General features: G+C 48.9%; 1 protein-coding gene across 1 annotated transcript in view; it reads left to right on the top strand.

Annotated features, from left to right (window-relative positions):
- The window catches only part of LRRC75B (leucine rich repeat containing 75B), a 33,483-nt gene that overhangs the window by 11,855 nt on the left and 8,168 nt on the right, over positions 1-13,460 (top strand). The window contains exon 3 of the mRNA XM_084648670.1: positions 2,882-2,994. Coding sequence (XP_084504796.1) covers positions 2,882-2,994 — 113 coding nt within the window. The remainder of the gene's footprint in view (positions 1-2,881; positions 2,995-13,460) is intronic.

Below are 13,460 nucleotides of genomic sequence, written 5' to 3'. Positions count from 1 at the left end.
GTCAAAGATCCAGCACCAGACCAGACACTGCACAGATCAGCCATTTCTTTATACAAAGGCCCGCACTGATCTTGGCCTTGTGTAACAGATAATCATCAGACAGGGACCCTCTCCTCAGGGCACAGCTTTGAAAGGCCGAGTTTTTGCATAATTGGAGTTGGGAAATTTGCATTCACCTCACCCTAGGAATTCCAGAGGAAATCCTCTTTCCACTTATTGTCCAAAAAGTCCAGATTTGTCTGGCACATTTATAGTACAGTTTTTTGAACTCCCATGTCTCTCATCTGTCACATCTGCCCCCAAGAAGTTACATACAATCCCGGTCCACAATGATACATAAAAGTAATACAGTAAGGTCTTCCTAAGACATTGCAGGAAATTGCCCTGTCAGACATATGCCTCCGTGCAGAGACAGAAAGGTAGGTGGAAGGGGAATCTTCTACCGCTTTCCCACTCTTCTCTCTCACCCAGCTCTGGTGTGGGCAGCTACTGCAAATATCCTTCAAACCTCTGCCTTGCATTCCCCATGCAGACAGTCACACTCAGGGCACTAGAGAGGGCTGCAAAGGGACCTTGCTGGACCCAGAATTCCTCCTGGGGGTTCCCATGGTTCATAAACCAGGGCGGTAGCCCTGCTTCCCTTGGAGAGGGGTGCAGTATGCTTTCCACTCCACACCACACCAGCTCTACAAGGGGGTTAGGGTTAGGTCAGTATAACTGTGTTGCTCAGGGGTGTCGATTTTCCATACACCTGAGGAACATAGTTATATCACCAGAAGTTGGTAGTGTAGACCAAGCCTCCATCTCACAGAAGCCTACATCCCGTTGACTTTTAAGCATCTGACTCACTTCTCAAAAGGGGAGTTAGCCATCTACGTCATTTGGGCCCTGCAAACACTGAGCAGAGAAAAATCCACATGCCTTTACAAATTTGGGCCTTACAGTCTAATCACCATGGAGTTCCACTGCTGGTATCCAGAACTCACAGAGATCATAAGCAATCCCTGCCCCTGGATCACTCAGCCTGTAGGGATGGACTGTCTTGGGCAGGGGTTCTTCACAGATTTCATTCTAAAAAGCCCTTGCTAAGAATCCCTCTCCACACACTGCTCAAGTCTCAGAATGGCTCATCCCATCACAACAGGCTTAACGTGAGACTCTGTGCTCTAGGGCGGCTTCTTATACAAAAAGAATAAAACACTTCAAGAAGAGTTACATTTTGAAAGTGTGTCCACAGGGGAGCTTGGCTAATGGCTTTCCCCACCCCAGCCCCAAGTTATATTCCCCAGAACAGGTCAGGAAAAGAGTTTTCTTTGAAATTTCTCATGTTTTCACAGAAGATCCAAAACACAAAAATTGTGGGGTTTTTTGGGCAACCAAAACCTGAAAAAAAAGTTTCCCTAATTTTGGCAACAGGACAATAACAGGACATGTTATTTCCATTTTTGACAACCAAAAAATGGAAAATGTTTTTAGGCTCTTCTCTAAAGCCTCCAAATTTTCAGTGAAAAGGGAATTTCTCTGGTGAATGTTTCCATTTAGTCGGAAAACCATTTTCCATCCCCCCGGCCTGAACATCTCCCCTTTGCTCTTCTCCGCCACAGAAACACGCTGTTGGCTGCAATTTGCTGATTGCAAAGAGTTTCATTCCCACTGCCCATTCAGTGACATCACAGCTCTGTAGGGTCTCTCAGCGGGTGGTGGAGTGGAAGAATATGTTTATATATAGCTCAGTTTGTTGCCCTGAAACAGGTTGATCATAAGCAGTTGGGGGATTCTGTAAATGGAGACTGAGCTTGCACATTTATAGTTTTAACTATATTGTGTAGCCAATAGCCTATGCTGTTTTTCTGGTGTGAGTAATGTTGCATGCTGTGGTACGTTCGAAATGGAGACCCTTGGAGGGCTACATGACTAGGGAATGGGATTTTTCTGTCTCCTAGTAAGTCTTTAGCCTGAACTTGGTGTACATTTTTGCACGTTTTCAGGTGCAATGGTAAAGGGGGTGGGAGGGTGGAACAAGCCAGTGATGCAGGAAGACCTGGGAGTGGGCAACTAGCTGGATTCCAGAGCTGTTCAATTCCAGATCTTCTAACCTGTGGGGTGTTTGAAGATGCAGATATTTTCCATGGATGGCAAGGAACAAGAAGGCTTCATGTATAGAGCTGTGGTTAGGTTACTATGTTTCCCTCCCAGTCTGAAGAGGGCAAAATCCAACAAACCCTCCCATCCCAGAGCACACCCCAGGATTAAAATATAAATACCCACCCCCACTCCACAGCCAAAGCCAAAGCAGGAACTACCTAGCAGAGTATTAAAAACAAATCACCCCTTCTGGGCAGGAAGCCCCTTGATAAGAGGGTGACTCCCAGCCCTGCTCCCCCAGGCCATGTGCTGTAGGGAACCATAGGCACCCCTGAGGCACTGTAGAGAGAGGTTACACTGTTTTTTTTCCCCAGGTGGTCTCAAGCCTGACCTGACGGGAGGAGCCACAAGCCTTCCCTCCAGATTTGAGGGTGGGGTGGAGGTATTCCCTTTCCTAAGCCCCACTCCCAGCTCTGGAGTTCCTGTCACTTGTGCTCTTTCCCCTTCCCTTTACTTCCCCCTTTTACATTCCTCCTTTCACTCTTCTGTTTCCAACTCCCTTTCCCCTGCCCATCACCGCACCTCCTATCGCCCCAGTCTACTGCCCCATCTTTGCCTTTACCCCCGCCTCTTGTTCCTGTCTCCATCCCACCTCCCCGTGGGTCTCATTCCTCCCCATCCCATCTGTCCTCTCCGAGGCTCTCTAGAGGTTCCACCTTCTCCCAGTGGCCCAGGAGCATTCCCAGGATGGGCCAGAGTCACGTGGCAGGAGGCTGAGCTGTGCCTTTGTTTCCAGGAATATGACCCCTGGAAGTCCGCGGACAGGATCTGCAGGCAGCTGATTTACCACTTGAGCCCTCACTCCACGTGGCGTAGGCATGGCATGCCCCGCAGGAAGTCCCAAGCATGGTGAGCAACTCGGCTGGGAAAGGGAAGGGGTGGCTAGGAGGGGATCTACTCAGTCACCTCAGACACAGCCAGCTGGGAGAGGCCTGTGTTCACTGCCATGGTGTGCACTAGCCCAGCCCTGTCTGCACCCTCACGAGCCAAGAGAAAAGCCACCCACGTTCAAAACACTTGAGTTGCAACCAAATGCTTCATTTGATTTCGATCTCTTAAAGGTACCTCAGCCAAATTGTTCATGGCCAATTTAGGACGACCTTGCAGGCTTCGTTTGTTATTTCTTTATGGCCCTCTAGGCCTTAAAGTTCTCAGAGCTGCCCAGGGTGAATTCCAGCCAACAACTCTTGAGTTCCTGCAATGCAGACAGTGCTTCCTGGAGGACGGGGCTGGCGAGGGGCGGGGCGTGAAGGACACGGGGGATGTGAAGGAAAGTTCATGTAACTTTGCATGAATTCGGTGTTGGTGGAAGGTGTGAGACGGGCAGCCCTGGGGACTGATATCCTCCACTGCACTGCAGCTCAGGAATAGCCGGCTGCAAGCTTCCACCTGCTGCACCAAATTCTGATCTTGGTTACAGCAGCTTTACCCCTCTGCAACTCGATTCATTTCGGTTAAGTTACTCCCGATTTACACAGTTGGCCAGGGAGTAACCATGGCACCCTGTTGGGACAGCCTCAAGGGAGGGAGGGCACATGACTTTCCAAAACCACCTTCTAGTGCTCTGCTGAGACAGGGTAGCCAGGTAATGCCATTTTTGGTAGTGGACTTTTGTGATCTCTCTCCAGTATTTCTAAAAGGTGTCTGCTTCCATTGGTATCTATGCACTGATGCCAGGGAATAGGTGTCTGACATGCTGTGGACACTTACACTTGGGAAAGGGGACTAACACCACCAAACTCGTTTCATATGGGCCACCAAAAAGCCATCAGCCAGCAATAACTTCTAGCTACAGCTGTCCCAGGCAGGTTTTAAACCAGCAGCTTCACAGTAAAAGGCTCCTTAGCCTAGTAACATTTCAAGGCTCGTGGGAGCTTTCCTAACCCGATAAGGTTTCAGAGTAGCAGCCGTGTTAGTCTGTATCCATAAAAATAAAAGGAGTACTTGTGGCACCTTAGAGACTAACAAATTTATTAGAGCATAAGCTTTCGTGAGCTGCAGCTCACTTCATCGGATGCATACAGTGGAAAATATAGTGGGGAGATTTTATATACACAGAGAACATGAAACAATGGGTGTTACCATACAGACTGTAATCACTCTTGTTACAGTCTGTATGGTAACACCCATTGTTTCATGTTCTCTGTGTATTGTGACAATGCTCTGTCCTTGTCTCCGTGGGTCCCGTGTTTCCTGGCGGATTTCGCTAGCCTCAGAGGTTCACTGTGACCCTCCACGTAACCCTTCTTTCTCTAGGGACAAGGGTCACAGTCTACTGAGCCATTTTCATCATAAGCCAGCAAAGGAGGTGAAGAGAAGTTATTCTTCCTTGCACAATCTCTGTTGTCTCCCAGTCTCAATGATTAACCAGGGGGCAAAAGTGGGGGGAGGGGAGCCTGGGCCCACCCTCTACTCCGGGCTCCAGCCCAGGGACCCTAATAGTATCAGCTATGGTAGCTGACCTTTTAGAAACATGACATGTACAATTCCCTGGGCTACTTCCCCCACAGCAGCCCTCACTTCCTCAAGCTCCACTTCACCCATACCTCAGGGCTTCCTTCCTTGTGCCTGATATGGTGTGTACTACTCAGCCTCTCCAACAGCACAACTTCCTCCCACAGCTCCTGATATGCTCACCCACCTGACTGACTGGGAGGCTTTTAACTAGTTTCAACCAGCCCCTGATTGGCTTCAGGTGTCCCAATCAACCTAGCCTTCTCCCTGCCTTCTGGAAAGTTCTTAATTGACCCCAGGTGTCTTAATGACCTGGAGCAGCTTCCATTTCACTTAACCTGGTACCAGGGATTTGTTTAGCCTGGAGCTAATATATCTATCTCCCACTACTTTTCTATAGCCATCTGGCCTTGCCCTGTCACAGTATATAAAATCTCCCTACTATATTTTCCACTGTATGCATCCGATGAAGTGAGCTGTAGCTCACAAAAGCTTATGCTCTAATAAATTTGTTAGTCTAAGGTGCCACAAGTCCTTTTCTTTTTACCGATAAGGTTTGTCTCCAGACTTTAAATAACCCACCACTTCACTGCTCACCCTGTTGCCAGAGCCATGCTTGATGCCCTGACATCAATCATTCGGGAGGCTGAGGAAAAGACAGAAATAAAGAGAGACTGGGCTGGCTTCAGCCACATTCACATGCACGAAGTGACCTCAGCATTAGTCAAAGGACAGGGCTAAGTTGACCTCAATTTGGGAAAGATCCACACCCATACTTCTGCTAACCTAACCCCCAGTGTAGACAGGGCTAGGCTGATGGAAGAATTCTTCTGTCAGCCTAGCTACAGCCTCTCGGGGAGGTAGATTACCTATGCAAATGGAAGAACTCCTCTTGGCGCTGTAGTGAGTGTCTACACTGAAGGGCCACAGAAGGTATATGCATGACCTTGGAATTGGGGAACCACCTGAAGGGGGGGAGGGAGGAGGCTTGCTGTCTCCCCAAACCACCTCTGAGTAGCAGGCCATTGCCATTACCCTGAAGAGACCTAAAGGTCAGTGAAGGTGCCAAGGGGGGCTGTTATGGGTCAGGTGGAGTTGGAGGGGACTATGGGGGGCAGACTGGCCTGATTCCAGTGCAAAAAAAAAACAAAAACCCACAAACAACTTTGGAGAGGACTCTGAAACCTGGCGTGTCTGGCCTGGTTCCGCGCATCAGTGTGAAACTTCCCCTGAGCCCCAGTTTTGAGACACAGTGAAGCCATTTCCTTGTTAGACTCCAACATCAGCGCTTAATTCGGCTCTGTTGGAATTCTACAAGGATTATAACTGGGAAATGCACCATCCCATCTGATACAGCATCACAGCACAGGAAGAAGAGAGCTGGGGCAATGGATCATGTACAAGCCTGCAGGTACTGATCCCTGGCTTGAGATCAGAAGAACAACAGCTGTAAACAGGGTTTTAAAATCTCCCAAGAGGCATGGTCACCTGGAGGATCCAAGCCCAAACACAGCTGCAGGCCTTGAAGTTTTCCACAGCCTCCATTTCCAGCTGCAGCACTTCTGTGGTCAGTAACACACAGGAATAAGCAATGAGACAACAGCTAGATTGTGTATGATGGAGGGAAATGTATGTAAGTCCGAAATGGGCAACGCTACCTTGCAATCAGGTATAGCTAGGAGGTGTTATGCAAGTGTAACTTGGCCAGCTGCCGCTTGTGTGCCCCCTGGTGGCTTAGGGTCACACTACACACAGCCTTCTTCAGTTTCCCCTCCAGATTACTCAAATTTCACTTCATTTTTTTCCCCCCTTAGGCGAAATACACCCCTCCTGGGCTTATTAATACAAAATACACTGAAAATAACTCTGAACCCCCAAACAAAGTCCATTCAGAAGTGCACACAACGCAAGATTTCTCTTCGGCCTCCCAGACCTCCCTCCCTGCCTGGAGACTCATCACAGCTTCCTGATCCTCAGTGCAGCCCCATCACTGCAACTTCCTGCTCCTTTGATACTGGAATCACCCGATTCCCCTCAGGTGGGGCTCATCCTGTAATCGGGGCTGGCTTAGCTCCATGCTCTCTAGCCCATGGAGTAAGCCACCCTGCTCCATACCCCACCCCACACTGAAAACCTTGCCCACCCTAGGGCAACTTCTACTTGAGGGAATTTTTCTTCTTTTCTTCCCTAAATTACAGAGGCCTTCATAGCTTGACAGGCTGTTTTCCATCTGCAAACCCTCTAGCTCTCCTTCAAGTTCGCTCTTTTTCCCTCAGGGCCATCTCCCTGGCTTCTTCCAATGTAGCCAATTTCTGCTGGCTTCTCTGCTGGAGAGGTCAGACTTTCTCTAGCCCATCCTGCCAGCGCTGCATTGCACAGACTCAGACTTTAAAGCCAGAAGGGACCATCACAATTATCTAGTCTGACCTCCTGCACAGCACAGCCACAGAACCTCACCCACCCACTCCTGTCATAGACCCATAATCTCCAGCTGAGTTACTGAAGTTCTCATATCTTGATTTAAAAGACTTCAAGTTACAGAGAATCCACCATTTACTCAAGTTCACAGTAGCAAGTGACCCATGCTCCATGATGTAGAGGAGGGCAACGCCCACCCGCCAGGTCTCTGCCACTCTGACCTAAGGGAAAATTCCTTCATAACCCAAAATATGGTGATCAGTTAGAGCCTGACTTTGTGGGAGGCCCCCCACCAGCCAAACACCTGGGAAAGCAACTCAGAGCCCTCTGCATCTAGTGTGCCATCTCTAGCCAATGGAGATAATTTGCTAATAGTAGTCACAGATGGGCCAGATGCCATTATAGCCAATCTCATCATACTACCCACTCCATGAACTTATGAAGCTCAGTCTTGAAATAAGTTAAATTTTTTTGTCCCCACATCTCCCTTTGGAAGGCTATATCAGAACTTCACTCCTCTGATGATTAGAATACCTTCATCTAATTTCAAGCTTAAACACATATTGATGGCCAGTTTATATCCATTTGTTCATGTGCCAACATTGGCCCTTAACTTAAATAACTCCTCTCCCTCTCTGGTGTTTATCCCTCTGATGTGTTTATAGAGTGCAATCATATCTCCCCTTAGCCTTTATTTGGTTAGGATAAACAAGCCAAGCTCTTTGAGTCCCCTCTAGTAAGATAGGTTCTCCATTCTTCTGATCATTCTAGTAGCCCTTCTCTGCACCTGTTCCATGTCTAAGAAGGATGAATTCAAACTGGAAGATCAGAATTACACACAGTATTCCAGATGAGGTCTCACCAGTGTCTTGTATAATTGATAACACTTCCCTATTTTTACTGGAAACATCTTGCCTGATGCATCCTAGGATTGCAGCCATGAAACAGATTAATGCATCACTTTGGCGGCTCATAGTCATCCTGTGACTGACCAATACCCCGGCCTTTCTCCTCGCTTCTGTTGTTTCCAACTGATACGTCCACAGCTTATAGCAAAAATTCTTGTTGTTAGTCTCTAAATGCATGACCTTACGCTTAGCACTATTAAATTTCATCCCATTTCTATTACTCCAGTTTTCAAGGTCATCTAAATCTTCATGCATGATGTTCTGGTCCTCCTCCATATCGGCAATACCTCCTAACTGTGTGTCATCCGTACATTTTATTAGCGCATACATTTTGTGTGTCAAGGTCACTAATGAAAGTGTTAAATAAGATTGGTCCTAAGACCGATCCTTGAAGAACTCCACTAGTGACCTCCCTCCAACCTGACAGTCACCTTTCAATATGACCCACTGTAGTCTCCCTTTAACCTGTTCCTTACCCATCTTCTCTCATTTAACTAATAATATCCCATGTGGAACTGTATTAAATGCCTTACAGAAATCCAGGTAAATTAGATTACTGCATTTCCTTTGTCTAGAAATGCAGTAAATCTTCTCAAGAGAAAGACCAGCTTGGTTTGGCATGATCTACCTTTGGCAAAACCATGGTGTATTTTATCCCAATTACTCTTTACCTCTATGTCCTTAAGTACTTGCTCTTTCAGAGTTAGTTTGACCTCAGTTGTATGCAAGGTCTTGGAACAAACAGGCCTGTAGTTTTCTAGATCACTTCCCTCCCCTCTTCTTCTTAAATATAGGTACTGTATTGGCAAGTCTCCAGCCATAGGCTATGACCCCAGAGTTTACAGACCCCTTAAAAATCCTTTTTATTGGACCCACAGTTTCATTGGAAGTGGTGCTGCCCTGGCTGGAATGTCCACTTTGGCCCCCTCTCCCGAACACCAATACAACTCTGCCATTCTGTGCCCACCCCCACATTTGGTCACTTTCCCCAACGGCCAGCTGGGGCTTTGTTTCCTTCCTCTGCTCATTCACAGTGGGGATTGCTGTGGCCAGCACCTCCAGCAGCCAGGGCCAACACACTTCTGCAAACACACAGACTGTTCCTCTTTTTGAATCTCTCTCGGTCTGCAGGGCTTCTCCCTCCCCACAGACCTCAATATTCAAGGGGCAGGCCTTCTTAATGTGCTCTGTCTTTCCACCTCTACAACATTTGGGTGGACCCTTAGTCCAGGTCCCTGCCCTCCCAGGCATCTGGGCCCCCAAACCCCACCCCCTGTACCTTCTGCTGCATGGCTCACTGTGCCTTCTGCTCCTGCTGGGGTCTGCCAACAAAGGACTTCTTCCATCCGACTTGTCCCACACCTTCGGTTTCTCTCCTTGATGGGAGGGGCCCTGGAGGATCCTGCTGGTTACACAAGTTTTAACTAGGCTGGTTGCCTCCTATGCATCCCCTCATGTCTTAGGGCCACATGAGAGGCAGCCTGCCTCAGTTTCCCCTCTTGGTTTGTTCAAATAAACACCTGCTTTTTTTCCCCCCTCAAATAAACTTCCAGTTTTTTCTTGGTTGAGAGATACCCCTCTTTGGGGACCAGGCTTATTAATCTCAAATAAAATGTAAATCAAACCCCAAGCCAAAGTCCATTCACAAGTCCACACCACCCAAGGTTTTTCTTCCTTCTCACAGGCCTCCATGCCTACCTGCCTAAAGAGCTTTCCTCACGCCCTACAGACTCTGCCACAGCTTTCTGAGCTTTCCCCCTTCACTGCAACTTCCTGCTCCTTGTATACCACACGCACCTGATTCCTCTCAGGTGGGGCTCATCCTGTAACCAGGGCTGACTTAGCTCCAGGCTCTCCAGGCCCTGGGCCAACCCACCCTGTTCCAAGAGGCATGAAACAACTGACCGACTCTCAAACAGAGATCTTTTACTTCAGGTGTTTAAACTGGCATTGAAGCTGGATAAAAACCGGTTTGCAGACTGTGCCAGCAGGCTCCCCTGGAGCTGGGGTTCGAGGTTACTGCAGCAAAACAGACACTGCCAGGAGCAGGAGACTTAGAAATACCCACTTCCCTTTCAGACCTTGGGTCTGGTTCCCCACTGCCTGATCATCTCCAGCTGTGCAGAGTGCGTGTAAAACCCTACCTAATGCTCCGCTCCCTCCCTCCCGTGGCTGGCAGTGTTTTCACCCGCTCTGCCCAGCATGCAAAGCAGTGCAGAATCTGCCTCTCTGCAGCCATCGGCCCTTCCTACCATCTGGCTGCATTGAACAAAATGGGGGAAGTGTCAGCTTCTATTGAATCAAGTTCAAAGGCAGGTCCCAGGGCAGCTGGGAAAGATCAGGGCAGGACAGCCACGTTCAGGGATGAGCCCTCCTCTTGCCTTCCCCATCCCCTGCCCTCCTTGGCTGCTGGTTATCATGGAGCAGATGTAGAACGCCCCTGTTCTCTTTTGAAATGTGATTTCCGTTTTCTGGCAGCATGTCAGGTGGGTCTGGAAGATAATTAACAAGCCCTGCCAGGGAGAGAACTGGGAGCATCTGCCAGGTATTCATTATGTTTGGGCTGTTATGGAAATGTAGTTATGTGGGGGGGAGGGGAAATGAAATGGACGTTGCCACATTCCAGGGGGTCCACGCACCAGCCTTTCATCTCCAGGAGAAAACCAGTGGGTCAGAATGGAACCAGGTACAGTCCTGTCCTCAAACACTGTATCAATGGATCTCCACACTGCCCAGTAAATCACACACTGAACTACCCAGGAAATCCAAAGGTAACGGGGAAATATTTTTCCTAATCCATTCCTGTTTAGACACATTTCAGTACAGCAAGGCTGGGAGAGTTTAATCCTCCTTTGTATGGATCAGACTTCGACCTCGTGGGAACAGTGAGACGTTACCCAGGCTATAAAGCATGCCATTGTAAAACCCAGTGAAATACTTATGCTAACACACTATGTTAGTAAAGTGCCTCCGTCATTCAAGGAGAGTCAGAGCTTTAAGTTTCTCAGTCTGGACTTGATCTTCCTTAAGGACCAAATCCTGCTCCCAGTGAAGTCAAAGGCAAAGCTCCCCTTGACTCCCCTAGGAGCCCCAGGTTGTGACATAAAGCACACTCAGCTGTTCAAAAATGAGCTGTCGCCATGAGTAGGATCCTACCCAATTCACAGCCATGAAAAACGCGTCACGGACCGTGAAATCTGTACTGGGGGATGTTGGGTGATAAGAGCGCCACTGAGAGAGCAGTTTGACAGATGTGGAATTTTCTCGCATTATCAATTACTGTTTTCAGAGCTTTCAAGGCTTCGTTCATTTAGAAGCACCGTGCAGTCTGGGTCAGGAGGGGTGTGGGACTGCAACAGCCCCCTGCATGGATATCCCAGTGCTTCCCCCCGTGCAGTTCCAATAGCCAAGGCGCTACTGCTCAGGAGCCAACTGCACTGGCCGCCCTTTGCAGGAACCGCAGTCTGCTGGGCATGGGCGGAGCGGAATGGGAGCCCAGGAGTGTAAGAGAGAAGCTGAAAGTTAAGATCGAGCTGCCTTGGCAGAGCTCTGCAAGGGAAGCTTGTGTGGCATCCACCTGCTTAATTCCCAGCTCTGGATGGTTCTGGCTGTATCTTGCTTTCATGAATGCGGAGGACTAAGTTAATCCATAAAATAAGCAAGTGACAAGGCAGGAAGTGATGCATGCCAGTAAGAATGTGCAGTTGCAGAATGGGTAATTGTGGACACACGGGTATTTGCACACACACCTTCTGGTTCTGCGAGCACAGGTGCATTTTTGCAGATGTGGTTATTTGCCTTTGCGTGTGCACGACTGCGCAGTGCATCAGTATTTGAAAATGCAGCCTGGCTCCTTCCTCTTGGTTACTGTACCTTGAGCACCCGCTAGAGGAATCTTCATGCTGAACCACTTCTGCTAACCAGCGTTGACTGCCCCTTCTGGATACAACTCACTGATTCTCTGTAATCATTCCGCAGTGCCCAGATGCTGCAGTATTAGAGGCGCTTTAGAAAGAGAAAAGGAGGACTTGTGGCACCTTAGAGACTGACCCATTTATTTGAGCATGAGCTTTCGTGAGCTACAGCTCACTTCATCGGATGAGCTGTAGCTCACGAAAGCTTATGCGCAAATAAATTTGTTAGTCTCTAAGGTGCCACAAGTACTCCTTTTCTTTTTGAGAATACAGACGAACACGGCTGCTACTCTGAAACCTTTAGAAAGAGAGAGAGAGAGAGAGATTCTGGAGAGGGGAGGCAAGAAAACAGCTCATAGGGGCTTCAGATCTTTGTTTTTTTCCAAGAGCATCACTCTGTGCCCTGGATGACAGTTCTGGCAGATCAGAATAATTTGTAACACTTACACAGTGCTATGTGAATATTAACTAAAGCATCCTCACTACATCCCTCTGCAGCAGGGAAAAGAATGATCAGTATCCCTCTTTTATAGATGGGGAAACCAAGGCAGAGAATTGAAGTCAGTTTTCCAAAGCCACCCAGCCATTCGGTGGCAGAGTCAGGACGGGAATACAGGCCTTCCTGACGCCCAGCCCTGGGCTTATTCCTCCACATACTTTGTGTCCCATGGGCCCGGATGTCAGCCAGCCCAAAGCAAGGTGGAGAGGGGCTGATGGGAAGAGGTAGCATTTGCTGCTGGAGGGCAGGTGTTGTCCCTCCTCCTTAAAGCACAGAAGAGTCCCAAATTCCAGCTGCCCCCTGTGACTAAGACACAAGGCTTGGGGAATCCCACCTGTGAACACTGACACCCAGGATCGCTAGAGTCTTACACAAAATGCACCAGGGAGGAAAGCATTTCCTGGGCGGCTTGAGAGGGGCTGTGGCTAGTGGCAGGCCATGTTCATCGTGCTCCTGACAAAATACCCTGGCAGGGATCAATAGACAAAGACAAGTCTCAAAAATTGCCAAGAATGCAAAGAGAGAGGGGGAGTAGCCGGAGGATCAGTTGCTAAGGGTGGGGGGGGAGCAGAAGAGGGAATGGGAATCAGTCAGGGAATTGCATCTTCAAAGCTCTTATGTGACCAAGAATCCATGCAGCGTCCTTGTGCGGTAGGTGTCATTATCTCCCTGGGGAGACTTGGACAATGTGGGGAAGTGAATTGCCCTAGGTCACAGAGAGAGTCGGTGGCAGAGCCAGGAGGAGGAATGGTCCTGGTTCACAGATCACACCTCTCTCAGTCAGCGAGAGCAGAGAAAAGCCAGGGAGGGCCAAGGGGGAAAGATTCAGGGCTGGATCATTGGCTACTGCCAAGCCCCAGGCAGTACCACAGGAGTGATGCGGGGAGGAAAGGTAGGGCAGAAGTCCACCTTTGTGCTCCTCACCCCCATCCTGCGGCCAGGATGGCACGGCTCTCCCCAGGGCCAGGTAGAGCAGCTGGAAGGTAATGGCTTGTTGAATCAGGTTGGGCGTTGGGCTGGAAATGGGGCCCAGGTGGATGGTGAGGGCTAAATGCTGCCTCTTCTCGCACGCCGATAGTGAGCTGGGGAAACCAGTGCCCAAGCACAGGAGAGGAGCTTACG

The sequence above is a fragment of the Lepidochelys olivacea genome (assembly GCF_965140295.1).
Source record: "Lepidochelys olivacea isolate rLepOli2 genome assembly, chromosome: 15".
Classification (NCBI taxonomy): Eukaryota; Metazoa; Chordata; order Testudines; family Cheloniidae; genus Lepidochelys; species Lepidochelys olivacea.
The sequence above is the reverse complement of the archived record's forward strand: the minus strand, read 5'-3'. Positions and strand labels throughout refer to the sequence as shown.